The sequence below is a fragment of the Antedon mediterranea genome, chromosome 10, assembly GCF_964355755.1.
Source record: "Antedon mediterranea chromosome 10, ecAntMedi1.1, whole genome shotgun sequence".
NCBI classification, from domain to species: domain Eukaryota; kingdom Metazoa; phylum Echinodermata; class Crinoidea; order Comatulida; family Antedonidae; genus Antedon; species Antedon mediterranea.
The window spans coordinates 17,735,012-17,757,447 of NC_092679.1; the positions used below are offsets into that span (position 1 = coordinate 17,735,012).

Genomic DNA, 22,436 nt, shown 5'->3' on the forward strand with positions numbered 1-22,436 from the left:
TTAAAAAGTCAAGAATTTTTCAGAACTATATGTGGTGTAAAATAAAATGTTTGTGTTGTGCCTCCTTCATAAATTAAATGACCCACTTGTTTCATGTTTGTCATAGAGATATACTCTATGTTTTTCATGAATAAATCCAATCCAAATAGGCAAATCTATCTACTAAATTTAAGAGTCAGCTGTGTTCATAGAAAAAATACGTGTTTGTCTGATTTGCAATTAGAGTTCGAATTCCGCGTAATGTTGAATTAAATTTATCAACGGTTCATTTTAAGCATTCTTTTCCTTCATATATTAAATTTGATTTTCATTACATCTTTTCCTTCATATATTAAATTGTATTTTTATTATGAATATAAACTTGGAGTAATTCGTTCTATTTATTATTTTCAAGTTCATTGAGAAGGTCAAGCCCTTTGTTTACATTGCTTATACAGTACAAGTTCATAAATTAGCTTTGTTCACATTCTTGATGGCTTTCTCATCAAGGGCATTGTTTTCTACTCAAGTCTAAAAATATCCTGGAATGTTTACTGATTATTTTAAATAATAATGATAATATACTAGATTTGAACTTATCACCAAGATGAGTTCTACCCCATTTCTGCAAAATATAACAACTTGTTGTAACCAGGTTTGCATTTTGTGAATACAATTTTGTTTTTTCCGGGAGAAAAACACACCGATTTCTCATAGTTCACGTATATGTATGTTCATGTATGAAAACGTGTAATAAATTGGGAGATCAAACCATTTTTATGCAGATGTGAAAATGGTAAATATTAGGTTTTGTGGGAAATGTAAATGTACTTTGTAATACATGTGCAGAATCGTGTATATATATACTAAATTTATGAGTAGATGTATGCGTCGGGGAAGATTGGTATAGTGTTAAATCTGTTAACAGCATAGGTGACATAAGAAGATTAGACCCACTTAAGTTTTTATATTAATCATTTTAAAAAAGGCAAAGTATAATATAGATAGAAAAAATATTGAAAATGAAGATAAAGATTTTCAATATTTATGTTCATAGTGCCAAAGATTGTCATTCTTTTATTATAGTTTTAATGTTGTTTGTTTATTTTATTTTATTTTTTTTCTTAATGTTCATTTTATTGTTATGCTTCCTATGTTTAAAGGCTTTTTTAAAATAATTTTTAAATTGATTAGAGTATTGTAAATTCGATTACTAAATATTGTTTTCACTATTTTTTTAAAGGATTTATTGCGATCTGAGTTACCAAACGCAATTGAGAAAGCCCTGCAGGGAGATGAAAGGTTGGTAGTTCAATTATATCAGAAAATATCAACTTGAAACAATATGTTTTAAATGATATAATGTTTCTTTATCTAAGACTTAGGGTATCATATACAGAGAAGTTGACTTGAAAAATATAACCTCTGTCGGGGTTTTATTGTTCATTGTTTTTAGGACAGTGTTTAATATTACATGGATTAGTAACAAACCTGTGTTGTCTTTTGTCATTTAAGTAAATTTTAATGTCCCAATAATTAAAAAGGTTTTTTGTTTTTGAATTTGTTTTTAAAAGATTGGATTTGTAGCTTGGTGGTTAGGAAGCTTGGCTAATGATCCTACAGTAGGGTAGTAAGCTCAAATCTTGTCAGATGTCGGAATTATTTCTTATTTCAAAAAACAACTCTCAAAGATTATTATTATTAATTATTATTGTGTAGAGTATTTAACCACCTATTCCTCATAGGAGAATACGATATAACTCTCCTTTGGAACACCCCTATTAAGGGGACACATGTGACAATATATGGCCAACCCCTTTTCAGGGACACCTCTAAAGGCACAATTTGTTGTGTCCCCTTAATAGGGGTTCTAATAATGATAAACAGTAATGTGTCTCTGTTTAGTTGTGTCTTGGATACAATGTGGATTTGCTAATAATGTTTCTATTTGAAGGGAATCTTTGTTGGGTCCTTAAGGTGTCCCCTTAATAGAGGTTTTACAGTACTAAATACGTTGTAATGTATCTCTGATTAGATGTGTCTTGGATACAATGCACCTCATTGATTTGCTAATGGTGTTTCTATTTGAAGGGGCATTTTTTTAGATCCTGAATGTGTCCCATTAATAGAGGTTTTACAGTACTAATAAATTGTAATGTATCTCTGATTAGGTGTGTTTTGGATACAATGTGGATTTGCTAATAATGTTTCTATTTGAAGGGAATCTTTGTTGGGTCCTTAAGGTGTCCCCTTAATAGAAGTTTTACTGTATTAATAAACTGTAATGTATCTCTGATTAGGTGTGTTTTGGATACAATGCGTCTTGTGGATTTGCTAATGGTGTTGCTGTTCGAAGGACGTAAAGCACTGCCTAAAACCAGTATCACTATCGGAGGGTCTACCCGCATGTCGGGATTAAGAAGACTTGATAGTTCAGGTGAACGCTCTCATCGTCAACTTATTGAATGTATACGAAGTAAAGATACGGATGCCTTGATTGATGCTGTTGATACTGGAGGTAGGAAATATTAATTTAAATACTAGTTAAGCTCTGTCTACACTATCAAACTAGTGTGATGTGACCAAATATGGTAAATGACATCATCGTGTCCATATATTGGCACATCACATATTTCTGTCACATATAATTTGATAGTATAGACTGAGCTTTAAATTAATTTCTTCTATACCATTCGTAAGTCTCACTTTGTAGAAAGCTTTTTTTTTTTTATTTCATAAAATCTTAGTTTTTATTTAAGTGTTTATTTTCAAATGCAATATCTGGAGAGAACAAATAATTGTGATGCTTGTTTTTATTCCATTCCATCATTTATGTACAAATACAATGTTTGTAAATTCAATTGAAAAAATAATTTCTTTGAATGTTGATCAGTTTATGTTCTACAATACAAAGTCTCAGCAATACCCTTCATTGAGACATAGGTAAATTTGAATAGAGCCTAGCTGTTTTGTGCATGGACACATGTGAAAATAGTGTAACAAAACCAGTTTACTGTCTAATGTTTGAAAGTTACAATGCATTCTCTATACCAAGCAAATAATTTTATATATTTGTACAGCTTTTGAGGTGAATTATATGGATGATGTTGGACAAACACTCCTTAACTGGGCATCTGCCTTTGGTACACAGGAAATGGTGATTATCTTTTATTATACAATTTTATCCTGTTTTACTTTTACTTTCTGTGTTATCAATAGGATTCAATACATTCTTTATGGGTGTGTGCATGTGGGTGTATTGTTTTAAACAAAATGAAAAAACCAATAGCTTTGATTGTTATTTTAATGAGGCAAATGAGAATATGATGTAATTCCTATTTTGGTGATTTTGGTCTCAACTGCATTAATTAAAACATAGAAATAAATACCTTTGAAAATTAAATATGTATGTATATAATATGATTGCAAGTTGTCTGTTGCAAGGGCAGAAAATGTGTCAATATTTATTATTATAATACGATATACTGTAATTCTTATTTTGGTGATTTTGGTCTTAACAGTTATGCTTTAATAAAAACATAGAAATAAATAGAGTACCTTTGAAAATATAATATGTATGTACCGATTGCAAGTTTTATGTCAAAAAAAAGAAAATGGGATAATATTGAAATTTTAAATTATGAGCGCAATAAAGGAAATATATCAAAATTTGTTTACATCTAATTTCGAATAAGATTACTGATAGGGATATTTATCATTTACCACTGGTAACAAAATCTGGGAAAGATTGTTTAAAAACATCAATTTATTTAAGGGATTAGGTTGATTTTTTACAGATTAAGTTGATTATTATCATGTAGCCGCTTTCGTTGGTGACTGTAATCTGATGTTAGCATCTCTGTTCATAATTGATATAATTGTTTATATTAATTTTCTGATACCATGATAATATTACAGGTTGAATTTTTATGTGAACGTGGTGCCGATGTCAACAGAGGACAGCGTTCTTCTTCACTTCATTACGCTGCATGCTTCGGCCGACCCCAGGTCGCAAAGGTCAGTCCTAAATAAGTCAAATATTAAGATTTAAAAGATTATACTTTGATTTTAGAAAATAATTCAATCCATATTTTGGTTATTAATAATCCGTTTATCAGATTTTAACAATATTTATTGGTCAATATTGAATTCACAATTCTGTGTCTTACATTTAAAGTTACTCGTTTTATATTTCCCTGTTGGTTATTTCCCTGTTTGCTGTTCCACTGTTTAGTATTGTACACTCTTTGTAGACATTGTAGACAATCCTCTCTTTAGTATAATATTTTGAAAATACTTTTTGCAGACTTTACTTCGCCATGGAGCCAATCCTGATCTTCGGGATGAAGATGGTAAGACCCCGTTAGATAAAGCACGTGAGAGAAACGACGAAGGGCACAGAGGGGTTGTACAGGTGCTCCAGTCACCAGGTAATGAAGTTTTTTTTATTTTTATAAGATTTACATTCACATGCACAAACAACTAGATGCTAATCATTGGCCTGTGGCCAGATTCATCATTCACACTTGAGCTAAGGGAAACACCTTTAAAATTAAATAAATCTCCTCTCTAAAGCTTGGTCTACACTATCAAACCAGTTTGACAAAAAAAGTGTGATGTACCCAAATATGGCAGTGATATGCCCAAATATGGTAGTGATATGACATCATCATGTCCATATATAGGATATCACATTTTTTTGTCACATAAAGTTTGATAGTGTAGACAGAGATTAAAGATGTGTGTGCATTTGTGTTTGTACAAAAAGGGATAAATAAGGGTTATCGCAAATTGCATGAGCGATGCATAATGGGAAGGGTGTTGGAAGCAATAGCGCAACTACCAGTATATAAAGTTTGTATTATACTGTGGCGCTATTTCTTCCAAACCCTACCCATCATGCATTCTGCAATTAAGTTTCTCACGAAATCAAGGTATTTGCGATAAACCTTATGATATAAGGTTAATATTATGGCTTGTAATGTGTTGTTAGCATGTAGCATGATTGTAATATTCTTACAGACAAAAGCCGAACTTGCCTCATTAACAGACGAGATTGCTTTACGACGACGAGTCTTTAGTGAATACAATTTAAGAGAAATACTTAAATATTTAAGGGAAATATCTCACTTAAGTGTGATTGGTGAATATGGCCACCGATACCCAGGATATCATGCTAAATCGCCAGATGATTTACGTTCCCTCGGTATCTGTTATACTATGGTTGTTGAAATTAGCATAATCCATTTTACTTGTAATCATCCTTATACATTATGGTATACCTCTTCAGGCCTCATGGCCCATAAGGCTTATAGGTATAAGTTTACTTTTTTCATTTTAGTTATGATATATTGTTCTCTTTTTTTTTTTTTATGAATGAACACAGGTGAATGGATGGTACCAGTTACCCCTACAACAACCACTACCACGACCACCACCGCTAGCCCAGCCACCAAGGAAGATGTTTCCAAAAAGGGGGAAAGTATAGTAACCACACCCAGTACACCACCACCCTCAGGCCCCAAAGGAGACCCTGAAATGGCCCCAGTGTATCTTAATAAACTATTGCCTATATTTGCCCAAGCCTTCCATCACACCATGATGCCTTCTATAAGGTGAGTGATCATGTGCTTATTCCTGATCGTCATATCTGCTAAATTTTATTTCAAACTAATGCTTGGTTCCCACTGAGACAAAACGCAAGGACGTAAGCACAACAGAAGTGATGTGACCAATCACGATGCGGTTGATTATTCAAACTGTTGCTTCTTATTGGTCAACTCGCTTGTGTTGCTTCTACAGTGAGAACCTCACTTAAACCGACAACATTAATCACCAATTATATGCATTTAAAAAAAAAAATTAAAATAATCTTATTATTGATAATATGCTATTTAAATTATACATTATAAATACTATACCTCATTTCAGAAAAGCAACCCTAGCCTTGATCCGTAAAATGGTACATTATATATCGTATAATCAGTTATTTGAAGTGTGTGACGTAGATGCCTCTGGAGTTCACTTTGCTGCTGTATTAGTGGAGGTTTTAGCCAATGTTCTTGACCAAGAGGTAATGTATACAACACCCAGGGTGTGTTTCTTCCTCTCTCATTATTGTCTGTTGGCTATTCGTCTTGTGTAGACATTGTGTACGCTAGTCAATTCCATGATTATCTTCCGGTGGTTCGATAGTCTCTCATTGCCTTCCAATCTCAAGATCCAGGGTTCAATCTTGACCTAGTGCCAGGGTTGTAACTTACAACTTTTTCAACTCCCTAAGGCTCAAATGAGACTTAGTTTGTAACGACGATAAATTATGAAATAGTTTTTTATCCATGCTGTAATTGGCGAGTTTGTCACTGTTGGATGCATATGAATTTTAAACCAAAAAAAATAACACGCACTTTACAAATTATATTAAAATACATTGTTTACATTGTATTACAGGATGACGATGAAGGCCATTTAACCGCCCTGCAGATTATCCAAGACTTAATGCAGAAGGGACTAAACCTATTTCTAGATCATTTTGCTAGGCTTGGTCTGTTCAGTAAGGTAGCAGCCTTGACTGGGCCAATGGATGATTTAGATGATGATGCTGCACAATGTGGTGACAAGAAACAGGTAATGGAAGTGGTGTCTTTGTGGTTTGGTTGTCCTTGGTTCTAATTCTTCCTTTAACAGTATGTTAACTTCTTGTTTCTGTTCTGGATTATTACCTATTGCTAGGAGGGGTAGCTGGTTCATTTTAGTTAAAGCGATACAATTTCTTAAGGGACTCTTACCCAACATGTATCATTTTTATAATAAAAATAATATCCTGGATTTATATAGTGCCTAATGTTGTGAAACCTCTAAGCGCTAAACATTATTACCACAGTCTTTTTTTTGGATCAGACCTGTATGGAAACATACTCCCATAATATATGTTGTATTGTATGTTATAAAAAAAATGAAACCATAAATCAAATTCTTAAAATGTATTTTCTTTCTAGGAAAAAGAAATAGTACAAATCGAAGACGCGAAGGAAATTCTGCAGGGAAGGCCGTTCCACTGGCGTGATTGGTGCCTTGCACGTGGTAGAGATTGCTTATATGTGTGGAGCGATGCTGCTGCTCTAGAGCTGTCCAATGGCAGCAATGGCTGGTTCAGGTTCATTCTCGATGGCAAGCTTGCTACGATGTACTCCAGTGGTAGTCCAGAAGGTGGCTCAGATAGTTCAGGTAAGAATAGATAATAATTTATCTTCATTACAAAAGATAAATTGTATTATTTTTTAGGTGGTTTAATCAAGCCATAAAGGCCTGTCAACAAATTAAAAGCAGATTTACTAAATTTGCAGTCAAAGCCACAAATATCGGATTCTTTTGAAAATTGGAAAGTCTCTCAAAACCAGAGTTTTTCAAAAGATAAAAATTTCTTTTTTCACCATTAAAAACACAGACTTCAGAGAAAACTAGATATATTGTTGAGTTGAACGTAGCAGTGTGTCTGGTAGGCCTTTTTGACATTTATCAAAGCACATGGCTCCATGATTAGAACCAATTTCTCAATAGGGATTGCATAAATATTATTAATACATATTATTAATATTTTATTTACAGAAAGCAGAAGTGAGTTCCTTGAGAAACTCCAGCGAGCTAAGAGTCAAGTAAAACAAGGTATGACAAGCCAGCCATTACTGACCCACCCAGGACCAACAAAGCTTATTGTTGGCAACTGGTCATTGCAATGTCGAAAGGATGGAGAAGTGGTCATTCACAATTCAGATGGCCAAGCGGTGAGTGGTATTCTGTGTTTTTTTAATAGTGACCACTAACAAATTAGTTATTCTCATTTTTGGAAGAGTTTGTAAGTTCAGGTTTGTTCACTTATACCCCTTTCACACCAAAACTCCGGAGTGTCTCCGGAGACACCCCGGGGTTTATGACCATTCAAAACGTCGAGAAACTCCGGAGATACCCCTTTCACACCAACCTAGCAACTCCGGGGTTTATAAAATAAAATTGTAAATGTCGCCCTCTATTTTGTTTGTTTACATAGCGACGATCATTAGAATCATTTTAATTAATAATATGTTTAATTTAATAATTACTTTCAAAAGTCTCAGAAGTAATATAATGTTTTATTGATACTACTTATCATTTTTGAACCCGCTATATATGTTGTACAAATATTTAAAGTATTTTGAAATAAAACTAAAGCAATGAGTGATCGTGTGAGGATGACCTTTTGACCCGAAACACTCCGGAGTTTGATGTTGGTACCTTTCACACCAAAACACCGGGGTGTCCCCGCAGTTCGCTCTCCGGAGAATGTTCAGCTGTTCAACCCCGCAGTTTTAAACTCCGGAGTTGCTTGATTTTACCTTTCACACCAAACAGCGGGACGTCAACTCCGGGGTGTCTCCGGAGTGTCTCCGGAGTTTTGCTTTTGGTGTGAAAGGGGTATAATACTATGCAATATATACATTATCAATTCATTTTGTTCTCTAGTAACTTGTATATGTTTTTCTTACAGCAAGCTACAATATTGCGTGAAGATCTTCCAGGCTTTATTTTCGAATCTAATCGTGGAACAAAACACTCCTTCACAGCTGAAACATCACTTGGCCCAGAGTTCTCAACAGGATGGACGGGCAAAAGAGGCAAGCGGCTTAGATCAAAGGTTGAGCAAGTCAAACAAAAGGTAAAGGTATATAAATTATAAATACTGTATACTATACTGTACTATACTATAATGTATGGTGGTTTGATTTTTGCGGTGGTTTAATTTTGTTGGTGGTTTAATTTTTGCGGTGGTTTAATCTTCACAGTGGTTTAATTTTCATGAACCTTACTGAGAATGGTAAAATACAAAATAATTTGTACGAGAAAATTATGGCATTTACAATATTCGATTCTTACCTGTTGTAGAAATAACTTAATTAAATAATGTATTTGAAGTTGAACAAATGATTTTTGTTTCTTGAATGAAATGTTTAAGTCAGCGCTGAGTAAGAGCCAGATGATTTTTTGACTTAGTTTGTTTAATAACTCAGCCCCCATCACAGCAATGTAAATAATATATTATAATAATAATATTTATTTGGTCACCAATGAAAAATAACTGAGAGTGAGAACAGATTCTGCACGCACTCCATACAATACAGTTAAAATAGAACCTAGAAAATGTAATACTGTTACAATATATTGTAATTGTAATGCAAATAAAACTATACATAACATGTAAATATAATGTATATAATTATAATTACATCTTTTTATACCTTTTGTTATTATTACGAGTATTTTTAATTACAAATTTTGTGGGTTTTTTTCAGGTTAAATACCTAGCCAATGAACTATATGATGGTTACTTCAAAGCAGCAGAAGCCCATCCAAGAGGAGTTGTAGCTAAGCTAAAGGAAATTGTAGCCCAACTGAAATCAGCGTGTACATCACATAATGACCTTACTAAGGTAAGTGCATAGTTTCAAATATGTATGTAGCGTATATAGAGTGAGTATAATCCCAGGGGCCAGCTTATAAACGTTGATGAAAATAACTGGGTGGAATTATACTTTTCTAGTCTTGTATGAATTTAGCCCAAGTCAGAGGGTGGGATTATATTCGAGTATGAGATTATATATTCTAGTTGTGTTAGGTACTGCTATATAAATAAACACATATTCCCTTACTATTATTCTCTATACTGAATGACCTCTTCAGCCAAAGACTGTTCTCCCAGAGGGCCAAGTTATGATTAGTGGCTGTGTGTTTACTAGTACGCCGGAGTAACACCCTACTCATCTCGAAAGATGTACTAGGTTTTTTAAAGTACACAAGAGCCAGATGTGAACGTATGGTTCGAACCCTTGACGATGTTATGGCTACGTAATACGGTTCCACTGTCTTAACCGCTCAGCCACTCTGATAACCATAAATTTTCTCATGTCTTGCCAATTATATAAACATTTTTTTTTCTTACCCTAGCCCTCAGAAGGTGAAAACAGTTGGCGTGAAGAAATGAAAACTGCACTGGAATCACTTACTTTACTACTTAAAGAAGAAGGCACTCTGTCTGCGTATGAAATACATACAAGTGGGCTGGTACAGGCATTGGTCTTTGCACTTAACAATGTAAGTTAATTTACTGAAACTAATAATGATTATCATTTAGTGTAACATTATACAAATAATTTATTGAAAATATAATTGGTCAGACGTAATTTGTACTTAATGCTAAGTACATTGAGAATACTTCACAAGTAGTTCCTCGAACCCACAACCTCCAGATCACTAGCCAGGTAGGCATACCTCTAGACCACCGAGCTTGCGATGTTGGCTAGGGGTGAGATTCGAGCTTAAGAAATCAGGTGGTAAGGCACCAACATGACTGTAATTGTTTGTAAAGCTTTGTTCCCACTAGAACGTAACGCAAGGACGTAAATGCAACGAAAGCGTTTTAACCAATGACAAGCGAAGTTATAGACAGTTAGCAATCACAAGCGAATAAGCCATCGCTTGTGATTGGTCAATTCACTTGTGTTGCGTTACGTCGTTGCGTCGCTAGTGGGAACCACGCTTAACTACTGTGGTGTAGCTTTGTAGTTAGAAATAATTATAAAACTTTTCTACTAATCTTTTTCTGCAGAATTACGATGATGTTCTACTACACGATGGTCACCTTAAAGAAAGAGTTAACTTATTTAAAGCAGCCTTCAGGGAAACAAGTGATGATGAAAGGTAAGTTTTTTAATTCACTGAAAACACTACTGGTCATATATTCCTGGTAATTTAATAGGCTTGAAAATCATGTTAAAGGATACAGTATCTATTCACTTAATTATATTTTTTTCTGCAGCATCTCTCCAGCGGTTATGTTGGTACGCAAATTTATTTCTGTGTTGGAATCTATAGAACGGCTTCCTCTCTACCTATATGATTCACCAGGGTCTAGTTACGGTTTACAGGTATGTTAACAACATTAAATGGTAGAAGTTTAAAATTAGCAAAGTGACATCTAAAACCCCTTTTAAGAGGACATCATCAAGACCCTGCAAAGGCTAATTTGATGAGTGTCCACTGAATAGTATTTGACTGTAGTGTTGAAACATATATTTCTCCTCATCCTCTTAATAGAGCTGTCCCCTGAATAGATGTATATGTAAGGAGAGGTTCCACTGTGTGTACTGTATATTACTGTATGTACTGTATATTACTGTATGTACTGTATATTACTGTATGTACTGTATATTACTGTATGTACTGTATATTACTGTATATTACTGTATGTACTGTATATTACTGTATATTACTGCATATTACTGTATATACTGTATATTACTGTATATAATGTATATTACTGTAGGTACTGTATGTACTGTATATTACTGTGTGTACTGTATATTACTGTATGTACTGTATATTACTGTATGTACTGTATATTACTGTATATTACTGTGTGTACTGTATATTACTGTATATTACTGTATGTACTGTATATTACTGTGTGTACTGTATATTACTGTATGTACTGTATATTTAAACAACAAGCCTATAATATGTAAAATATCTTTGAGTTAGTATTACATTACATTGAGTTGCTTAATTTGTTTTTCTCTCTTTTTAGGTTCTTACTAGGCGATTACGCTTCCGTCTTGAGAAGGCTCCGGGTGAGACGTCGCTAATTGACAGAAGTGGGCGTACTCTAAAGATGGAACCCTTATCTACAATTAGTAGTTTAGAAAGATATCTTTTGAAAATGGTAAGTGTAATACATTTGTTATTTTTAGATAGATTTAAAGGCATAGAGCAACTTGATATCTTGGAAATTAATTAATTTATAAACGTTGAAGATTAGGAAATTTGTGAGAATGAGAATAAACTGCCTCAACTAAGATTCGAACCCTGAAAACAGATATTCTACCATATTTATTATTGTAGCGTTTTAATAATAAATTCCCCCTAGATATAAAAAAAAAAACTAATATTAAATATACTTCTTCAGAAAACTAAAACACAATTAATATCAAAAAGTGATAAAATACTGTAAACATTGTATCAACATGCTTGGTAAATTGTAGATTATGGCAGTCAATGAATTCTACTACAAATAGATATGTGTAATATTATTCGAAGCTGGACGTTTAATCGAAATAAATATGGTATCTTTATGTATTATCAAACATTCCCACACTATTAGTGCTTCTGTTCAATGTAATAAATGCCTTATTTATTCAACAGGTTGCAAAACAATGGTATGACTATGAAAGACCAAGCTTCATGTTTGTAAAGAAACTAAAAGAAAACACGCCTATTACATTTAGACACACCCATGACTTTGATGATAATGGCATCATACACTGGATTGGTACAAATGCTAAGTGAGTATGGAATTCTTAATACATATTCATACATTTCAAGCTATGTCTACACTATCAAACTAGTTTGACAAAAAAAGTGTGATGTGCCCAAATATAGTAGTGGTATGACATCATCATGTCCATATATAGGCACATCGCATATTTTTAGTCGTGTGGAAACGACTCTATAGTTCACTATGTCGGTTGGTCGGTCTGTCTGTCTGTCTGTCGGTCCGGTATCACTATGCGTTTTATCGCTTTCTGACCTTATCTTGATATCAGTTTAATCTAGCTAGGTCAATTTTTCACAGTATATTCCTTATGGCCAGGAATCAATGTGGTTATGTTTTCACGGTGCGCAATAAAAAATTACGCGGTCTACGCACGATTTAACGAAATCACGTTTGTAATCATATCTTCACAACCATGAATCACAATTAAAGAAAATTTGGTACTCATAAATTTCAGGGCATAAATCATCATATGGCAATACAATTACGTGCGTAGCGCATGTAACGCATGCGTACGCGCGCTTAAAATTTTCAAAATTTATTTTCGATGAAATAAGAGTACGTTTCAGGCAATTTTAAGCGTTTACAAAATTGCCATGAGTGCGCATATTTTTGCGCGCACACTGCGCGTTGAATGTTATTGCACACTCTTTTTGCCCGATTTCTGTTTTCTTGACTTACTTTTCAACTCGAAATTACGTTATACGAGCACGTCAAAAGTGACAGGCTACGCACGTGTAAATTAAAAATATATAAATGTTTTTAAACATTTCCACATTTTTAAACATGTTCAGTAATTTCGGTCAGTATAGTTCACTATGTCGGTCGGTCTGTCGGTCTGTCTGTCGGTCCGGTATCACTATGCATTGTAGCATGCGACTTAATGGCTGTTGGCCTTGTTTTCACATAAAGTTTGATAGTGTAGAGCTTCAGAATGAATTATGGAGTATAGCACCTAAACAGTAGCTACGTTGTTAATGAATTATGGAGTATAGCACCTAAACAGTAGCTACGTTGTTAATGAATTATGGAGTATAGCACCTAAACAGTAGCTACGTTGTTAATGAATTATGGAGTATAGCACCTAAACAGTACCTACGTTGTTAATGAATTATGGAGTATAGCACCTAAACAGTAGCTACGTTGTTAATGAATTATGGAGTATAGCACCTAAACAGTAGCTACGTTGTTAATGAATTATGGAGTATAGCACCTAAACAGTAGCTACGTTGGTACATCATTGTTTCTCAATTTCTGTAATTGTAATTAAATTGCTGACTTTGCAACAACAATTATTGACAACAATAACATGATTTTTTGTGCCAAAACAGCCCAGCTAAGTTTTATGTGTGCAAACAATTATCTAACATTTTATTGAAATCAGTAACACTTGGTCACACTAAAGCGTGGTTCCCACTAGCGACGCAACGCAAGGACGTAACGCAACGCAAGTGAATTGACCAATCACAAGCGATGGCTTATTCGCTTGTGATTGCTAACTGTCTATAACTTCGCTTTTCATTGGTTAAAACGCTTGCGTTGCATTTACGTCCTTGCGTTACGTTCTAGTGGGAACCAAGCTTTAGTGATCAGGCATTTGAATATCATTGTGCATGTGCACAGGCTGCTGTGTAGTTTAAATATATCAATTTTGTAATCTAATCTCTAAAATGTATTACAGAACTGCATATGAATGGATAAACCCAGGCCAGTACGGTTTAGTTGTTGTCAGTAGCTCAGAGGGTAGAACACTGCCATATGGACGGTTAGAAGATATACTTAGCCGGGATGCATCAGCTCTCAACTGCCATACTAATGACGATAAGTAAGTAATTATATATAAATACCAAACTAAAACATCTGTAAAGTATATTTAATAATTTCGTTTAGTTTTAGTTTTTTATCATCATATTAATTTTATCTTCACCACAGGCGAGCATGGTTTGCAATAGATTTAGGATTGTGGGTAATCCCATCAGCATACACATTACGACATGCTAGAGGCTATGGACGATCAGCTCTTAGAAACTGGTTACTTCAAGTGTCTAAAGACGGTCATAACTGGACAACCCTACTGACCCATACAGATGATTCTTCACTCAGTGAACCAGGGTTAGTTTAAAAAATTGTTAATGAATTATTTGCTTAGTTAGAGAAACATTTGTGTGGATGGAGGTCAAATAAGTTCAAGAACTTTAAGGCTGACTCCCATTTCAAACATTATACATACAGTATAATTATAAATATGTGATAAAAAAGATAAATAAAGAAATAGAAAAAAACATGAATTAAAAAAATAATAAATAAATAAACAGAGTAGTATTCGGATATATGTGATATAAAGCAAATATGCATATGGAAATATGCAAAATAATGGCACAGATTATAATAATAATAATAATAATAATAATAATAAATAATGGAAATGTAATCAATTGTTTTTTATATTCGGGCAAGGAAAATATCATATACTAGTAATAATATCTCCTAATTTATCAAAGATCCACTGCCACATGGCCTTTGGAACCATCAAAGGATGAGAAGCAAGGCTGGCGGCATATTCGCATGCAGCAGATGGGTAAAAATGCAAGTGGGCAGACACACTACCTATCTCTGTCTGGCTTTGAAGTGTATGGTACAGTCACTGGGGTCTGTGATGATCAATTAGGTAAGATAATACAATTCGGTAGAAGAACTTTTTGCCTGGTCAAAGGTCAAGCATTTTGAACAAAGAGGAAGCAGTAATAAATTTACATATATTTAAATGTTTTCAGGTAAAGCAGCCAAAGAAGCCGAAGCAAACATGCGGAAGCAACGTCGTATGATTCGCTCTCAGGTACTCCGCCAAATGCTACCAGGAGCTAGGGTAGTACGCGGAATGGATTGGAAATGGCGAGACCAAGATGGTAACCCGACTGGCGATGGGACAGTTACCAGTGAACTGCACAACGGTAAGGGTGTGTATGTTTTTATTGCGTAAAACGGTCTCTAACAGGTTACACTAGATATTTTACCCATTGATATTTGTAATGTCTCTATCATTTTAAATGGTAAAGTTTCTACTCTGCTCAATAAGCCTCAAATAAGACTTTGTTTATAAGCACGGTAAAGGTCATTCATTGGCCAGTTACTTGCCAGGTTTTATTGTTAATTTATTAACTCTATTAGGGTGGTTAGATGTGACATGGGATCACGGTGGATCCAATTCATATAGAATGGGTGCCGAAGGCAAATACGACCTCAAGCTTGCACCGTCTCACTTATTGGAGAGCTTCACAACCAAGACAGCCAGGGTACTGGCAGCGGCACTCGTTCCTAGCCCTACTTCAAAATCTAATACTAAAGTGACGGATGGTGAGCTTGGTAAGAGTAGCATTGCTTCTGCGTCTACTTCAACCTCTAGCCTTGCCAGTATCAAGAGCAGCTCAAGTCCAAGTCTGAACGCAATGGCTTCACTTATGGATAACAGAACTGCCAGTAAAGGTACAGTGGACATTTTGTTTTTCATTTATCCACTCATTTTTATTTATCATAGTAAATCCAGCATCCCAGAAAACCTAACTTTCAGTTTTTACCAACAACAGGCTAGGGTTATCAAAATGCGAACAGCATTAACTTTGTTAAACTTATTAATATAAAAAAAAGACTTGGGAATCTTCATTGACTCCGTTGTTTTCTAATAATATTCTAAATGGGACAAAATTTACGAATAATGAATTGTGTGTATCTTTGCAATTATTTGCTCAGTTGTTTTTTAATAATATTCTAAATGGGGACACAAAGTAAGTAGATAGAAATGCTGATATTTCTATTTAAAAAAAATTATTAACAGAAAGAGATCATGCCTCAGCTTCAGATCTCTCATTTTCGAATGCTGCTCTAAACACGTCAGCAGTTGAGTGTGCTCTCTTGGCATCTGGTCTGAGCTCTGTACTGGAGGATGCTGCCCAGCTCAACGAAGACCTCACCAATGAAGCCCAGCAACTTGAAGACAAGGGTGCATCAGGTTCAGGTAATAGGAATGTTTATATAAACTAATAAAAGTGTATCTGTCCATGACGAATTGAAACTTACTAAATTTGTTACTTTACAACACTAGAAATATTATAGACAGAACATAATCATCACTCTCATTGTAAATAATTCCTAGCATCTAAAGCTCTGTCTACACTATCAAACTTTATGTGACCAAAAAATGTGATGTTCCCATACATAGACATGATGATGTCATATCACTACATTTTTGGGTATATCACTACCATATTTGGGCACATCACATTTTTGTTTCAAACTAGTTTGATAGTGTAGACAGAGCTTGGGTAGGACATGAACATTTAGAAGTTGATTAGGGTTTGTAATCCCAGGTAAGGTACTGCCCCATTGTACCACGATGGTGTAATGTATACACAAGACAAACAGCTTTACATCTCGTCCAAAGGATGAGGCAATAAGAGCAAATTATCTTGCCTTTGCATTCAAGTAATATGAGACAGATAGATCTTAAACCATCCCTCTCACATGCTAGTCCGATATCCTTTACCATTACTTTATACCACTCTTATTTTTTATTTCAACAGATACAAGAGATGCAACATCTAGTATGAGTGTGAGTGTTCCTAACTTGAGTAGTACTCGAGATGCAGTTGCTGGCTTGATGGAGTCTGTGCTCTTGCACCGAACAGTTGCTTCTGCAAACAATTTCTCTAACAACCGTGGAAGCACTTTCCCTTCAAGTTTTGTAAGGTTTCCAACTGGCTTACCAAATAGTAAGAACTAGTAAATTTCTTTACTTTACAAAAGTATATCTTGACGTCTGTCTATACTATTAAAATAAGGTAGTGATATGATGAATGAATAACCAGGGGATATAATAAACTTTTCATTCTAGCTTTGTTGACCAGTGCACAGAGTGCCCCTAACCTTCCAGCAGTAACCACCTCATCTGCAAGCTTTGGGATAGCCAACGTGACTACCAGTGTAGCTCCAAGATCTAGCTTAATGCCGGCAACCAGCCTAGCATCAACATCCAGCGAGAGCGACAATGATTTTTCCGACTCGTGCCGCACCAGCTCGTTCCTGGGTGATCTTGAAGATGAAGATGAATTCTGTCAAGATGTTGAAGATATGGATGATGATGAGAACGAGGATGATAGTGATCATGATTATGAAGCTGGCATTGTAAGTCAACAATTATTTTTTCTTTATTTTATTTACTTATTTATACTGTGTATGTTGTACAATGCATGGTGCAAATAACCCAACTCGCCTAAAGTGACTTGTTCAAATCTTGTTAAATTACCATTAGGGAGCTGTTGACCTAGGAACTACATTGCATAGACATTGAGACTTTCTTCCTTACTTGATTTCTTGACACTGTTTTGGCTGGTCCTAGAACCTGATACACAAATTTGAAGCTACCTATTAAGAAACATATACAACAGTACTATTTTAGTAAAATTCTATAACTTTTAAATTATTTTAACATTACTTTGTTTTATCCTAGGAGGACGATTATGATCCGCGTGGAAGAAGAAGAACATGGGATGATGAACACGTACTTAAGAGACAGTTCTCAGCACTTGTTCCTGCATTTGATCCTAGACCTGGAAGAACTAATGTCAATGCTACAACTGATCTGGAGATACCACCACCTGGTATATATTATATTCAATCTATTTAGTAAAGTAAAGGACTTACCTGAAAAAATTGCACCCCTTAAATGAAATGGAATCATCTTGATATACTAAACCTTCTGTATACGTATTTTTTTATTGTAAACTAATTTTTTTTTATTTAACCTTATTTATAGAGAGTGGCCCTAAACATCTTATGCTGACAATCAAGGGGCCCTCATGTATACAGATGTGATAAATATATCTACATCTGAAAATCTTAGAGATATTTATTTTTCTTTTGTGTCACAGGCTCGCCAGAAACATCTTTTGTAGCAGAGGCAGAATCGGCACCAGCACCCAGACTGGCACTCTACCTACGTGGACCAGGCTTACCAGGGGTAAGTTCCTTACAACAAGCATCTTTTTTTTTTTTTAACTCTATATAATGCAGAATTTCAATTTTATTTTTAATTACACTTGAAGGTTGTTCTGAAACTTGTTGACTATTTACAGGTAACTGAAGTTGAGACGTTTTGTGGTGATCCAAATGCCCCAGTGTTTAGATATGTTCAAAACCTTTATCACTCGACTGGATCAGGCGTCAAACTGGACAAGCTTCGCAGAATTTGGGAACCAACTTATGTGTAAGTTTACAAACCTTTCAAATCTACTATAAATGTTTAATACCTTTATCAATTAAAGAGCCGTAAAATAATATATAATTCTTGTTTCCTTCATCTAGTGTGGTGTACCGTGAACTGAAACATGAAGATGGCCAACCAGGAGACTTAGAAAACACTGGTGTAAGTAAACATTGCATACTTGATTGATTTGTCTATAGCGCCCTCTATATTTTTATTATAATTATATTTTCACCCACAAGTAGTTTTTTGACAAGAATTCATATTTAAGGCATAAAACAAAAAATCAGCTAAAAAATTAAATTAATTAATATCGGACGACCTATTTTCAATTGATGCTGTGTTTAGGCAACTTACAATTTTTGTTCTAGGCCTAATGTAATTTAGCCTTAAATGACTCCTCTTGTTCCTGTCAGTTTTATATGAGACTCATAAGAAGACATAATAATTGTGTATATTTACTTTACAGGGACGTTGGTCTACATCCTTTGTTGAACAGCAAGTTGGCTCAGATCAGCTACCCAAGTCTGAACTGATTGCCTACCTGCAGCAAAATGCTGATATCCAGTTTTTAAGAAGATGGAAGCTGATTGGTTCGTCAAAGGGTATACGGAAAAGCCGAAATTGCTCTCAGCTAGTTGCTGCATATAAGGTAAGTCTTTTAGGCTCTGTCTACACTATCAAACTTTATGTGACAAAAAAATGTGCTGTGCCCATATATAGACATGATGATGTCATATCACTACCATATTTGGGCATATTGCTACCATATTTGGGCACATCACACTTTTTTGTCAAACTAGTTTGATAGTGTAGACAGAGCTCTAGATTAATATTTTTCGATTAATTAGTTATTTAGCGGCTATATCCTAAAGTATATAAATGGGTTTTTTTAATACGAGTAAATGTACTTGGCTAACTAACTACAATACTAATATTCTGTTACAGGAATTCTGTAGGTTAGGCTTTAAGCCTGTTACTAGCCGAACACGTCATAGAAGTGGACGTGTCTTAAATGAAACTGACTGTGAGGTCATACATAAAAATGAGGTGTCAGCCTGCACAGTTGATGAGGTGTTACACCTCCTACGGATACTGTTTGCTCTTGCCACTGATGTATCAGAAGCTGGTAAAATTGAAGGTAAATTAGTAAAAATGTAATATTTCAATGGGTATGAATCCCTGCAAATAATAATATTGATTGTTATATAGCGCTTATTGCACAATGCTTCTAAGTGCTTCACATTATTACCCCAGTAATATTGTTGTTTTTGTTGTTGATAAAACACGTATGGAAACATACTCCCATAATGCAGTTAGTAATCAGCGCACAGTTATGCCTTTTTTTTATACACCTGGGTGGAGAGAGCTAAACATAAGTATAGTGTCTTGCCCAACGATACCACAATCAGTAATCCAACAAACTACACCACATGCCCTTATGGTTCTCACCAGCTTATTAAAATTCAGGCAATCTTCTATTAATATATTTCACAAAATATGAATTTCTATAATCTAATAAGTGGGGTTATTATCAATGTAATATAATAATATAATCAACCCAGTATAAATATATATTTCAATCAATTCAATCAATCAATGTTGTTGCAAAGGTTTATACTTGACTATAAACACACAATAGAAACGTTATACCCGGAGCCACCCTTTAAGCTCATGTTATGATGTATGATACCCAAATAGAACTAACTGATTTATGTTTTCATTTACTGTTTTCTATGTGTAGGAGCTGATAATCATCAGTTCTCTGTTCCTATTGATGAATTTGTGAGCAAGAAAATTACTACAAAACTTGTACAACAAGTTCAGGTAACTAGAGTATTTATTTTTATATATTCTACCTTGTTATATTGTACCTTTTTATTATCAATATTTGTAATAAGTAAAAGGTAAAGGTGACTCCTATATTCATTCTGTTAGGAGCTCAATATACTAAGCCTCTGCACATATATTTGTGTACCAAATAATTGTGATTGATGAAGTGATTGTAAGTGATAAAGGAAAAGCTCTAAAAGCCAAAGTGAATAAAAGCATGTTGGTTTTTTGTAGGATCCCCTGGTGTTGTCCAGCTCTGCCTTACCAACCTGGTGTGAGAAGTTGACCAATCGATGTCCAATGCTGTTTCCCTTTGAAACAAGACAGCTATATTTTACATGTACTGCATTTGGCGTATCAAGGTAAACATCAGAATTTGTATTACTTTGTTTTGTAAAAATCACCAAATGAGTACAGTAGCCTTAAAATAAAAAAATAATTTTCTTTTTTCATTATAGAGCAATTGCCTGGCTGCAGCAGAAGCGTGATGAGACTGTTGATCGTGTGCGACCTCTGTCATCACGTCGAGATGACCAACATGAATTCAGAGTAGGACGTTTAAAACATGAACGGGTCAAGGTGCCACGAGGCGCACAGTTGCTCGACTGGGCTCTGCAAGTGATGCGGTTGCACTCTGATAGGAAATCTATTTTAGAGGTAAATTAGAATATTATACAGATATTGCCTGGTTAGAGGTGTAATATAACATTTGATATCTTCAGATTTTTGTTATTGTATTGCTTGCTTGCTTTTGGCGAATCAATTTCAAATATAAGTATTGGAACAGTTGCAAATTTGAAAAATCTATCTACATATTATTATTTATTATCACTATCAGGTGGAGTTTCATGGAGAGGAGGGTACAGGTCTAGGCCCAACATTGGAGTTCTACGCATTAGTATCAGCTGAACTGCAACGCAAGAGCCTTGGCATGTGGATGTGTGATGATGACCATCCTGATGACCAGGCTAGGGAGGTATTTTTTTTGCTTTTGTGTTGATTTTGAAACTCATTGGGGTACGTTGATACCTGAATTAAAAAATGTTAAACCTAGACTTAGTGTCCACCTAGCTACAAGAGTAGTGTGTTGTGGATTGTGGAGGAAATAATATTGACAATTAATTACACTCCATGTCCTTTTAGTTACAAATTATCCCATTCCTTTCCACGTAAAGGGCCACATAAAATTATCTCTCAGTTTAATGTTAACATGACTATAATGTAATATACTATGCTAAACAAATAATGACATATTTTATTGTTTGTTTTAAGGTTGACATTGGAGATGGAAGAAAATCTCCTGGATACTACATCCAGAAAGCCTCCGGCCTTTTCCCAGCACCACTGATCCAGGATAATGAGGACACGGAACGCATTGTGCAACTCTTTCACTTCTTGGGAGTATTCTTAGCAAAATGTATCCAGGATAAACGAAGAGTAGACCTCCCTCTATCTCGACCCTTCCTCAAGTTAATGTGCCTCGGAGAGGTCGGCAGCAATATTCAACTCGTCTGCAATAACCCTATCCGCGATTCAGATGCATATTCCGTTGATAACGTGTCGGAAGCGTCTTTAGAAGACCTAAACGAACTCATTTCTGAGATCTCGTTAGAAGAACCCGAATCAAAATCCGAGCTAATATACGGCGACCCGCCGAAAGCGCGAACACCAGCTTGGTTTGCGGGACTTTTAACGTGGGAAGATTTTGAAGTGATCGATCCGCACCGTGCAAGATTTTTGCTGCAATTACGAGAACTTGTGAATAAGAAACGTAGAATTTTAACCGATAAGACTTTGAGCGATGAAGAACGAAACAATGCAATACAGGACCTTTCTCTGGAATCAGATGATACATCAATACCACCTTATAAACTAGAAGATTTAGGGTGAGATTTTTTTCCATTATTGCTATTCCATAACAATTGAAAAAACTGATTATAGTAATCCACATTTGTAATTTTACTCGGCAAATTGCTCCAGATTCTTGGTCAAGCTACGGACAACGAG

At 34.9% G+C, this 22,436-nt stretch overlaps 1 protein-coding gene across 3 annotated transcripts in view; it reads left to right on the forward strand.

The window, feature by feature from the left end:
* LOC140061089 (E3 ubiquitin-protein ligase HECTD1-like) overlaps positions 1–22,436 on the forward strand; it is a 40,114-nt gene that overhangs the window by 12,985 nt on the left and 4,693 nt on the right. Inside the window, exons 6-41 of one of the 3 annotated variants that reach the window (XM_072107530.1) lie at positions 1,223–1,281; positions 2,280–2,497; positions 3,060–3,136; positions 3,898–3,996; positions 4,286–4,409; positions 5,366–5,594; positions 5,911–6,052; positions 6,430–6,606; positions 6,978–7,206; positions 7,588–7,763; positions 8,504–8,671; positions 9,306–9,443; positions 9,958–10,104; positions 10,619–10,710; positions 10,829–10,937; positions 11,597–11,731; positions 12,211–12,350; positions 14,022–14,165; positions 14,273–14,452; positions 14,842–15,008; positions 15,115–15,291; positions 15,509–15,823; positions 16,173–16,352; positions 16,918–17,106; positions 17,229–17,518; positions 17,844–17,994; positions 18,265–18,353; positions 18,469–18,599; positions 18,698–18,758; positions 19,066–19,248; positions 19,545–19,737; positions 20,341–20,423; positions 20,664–20,791; positions 20,888–21,086; positions 21,268–21,405; positions 21,702–22,315. In XM_072107530.1, coding sequence (XP_071963631.1) covers positions 1,223–1,281; positions 2,280–2,497; positions 3,060–3,136; positions 3,898–3,996; positions 4,286–4,409; positions 5,366–5,594; positions 5,911–6,052; positions 6,430–6,606; positions 6,978–7,206; positions 7,588–7,763; positions 8,504–8,671; positions 9,306–9,443; positions 9,958–10,104; positions 10,619–10,710; positions 10,829–10,937; positions 11,597–11,731; positions 12,211–12,350; positions 14,022–14,165; positions 14,273–14,452; positions 14,842–15,008; positions 15,115–15,291; positions 15,509–15,823; positions 16,173–16,352; positions 16,918–17,106; positions 17,229–17,518; positions 17,844–17,994; positions 18,265–18,353; positions 18,469–18,599; positions 18,698–18,758; positions 19,066–19,248; positions 19,545–19,737; positions 20,341–20,423; positions 20,664–20,791; positions 20,888–21,086; positions 21,268–21,405; positions 21,702–22,315 — 6,071 coding nt within the window. Of the gene's footprint in view, positions 1–1,209; positions 1,282–2,279; positions 2,498–3,059; positions 3,137–3,897; positions 3,997–4,285; positions 4,410–5,365; positions 5,595–5,910; positions 6,053–6,429; positions 6,607–6,977; positions 7,207–7,587; positions 7,764–8,503; positions 8,672–9,305; positions 9,444–9,957; positions 10,105–10,618; positions 10,711–10,828; positions 10,938–11,596; positions 11,732–12,210; positions 12,351–14,021; positions 14,166–14,272; positions 14,453–14,841; positions 15,009–15,114; positions 15,298–15,508; positions 15,824–16,172; positions 16,353–16,917; positions 17,107–17,228; positions 17,519–17,843; positions 17,995–18,264; positions 18,354–18,468; positions 18,600–18,697; positions 18,759–19,065; positions 19,249–19,544; positions 19,738–20,340; positions 20,424–20,663; positions 20,792–20,887; positions 21,087–21,267; positions 21,406–21,701; positions 22,316–22,436 lie in introns of those variants that run through there. The other 2 variants (XM_072107528.1, XM_072107529.1) reach the window with 2 other exon arrangements.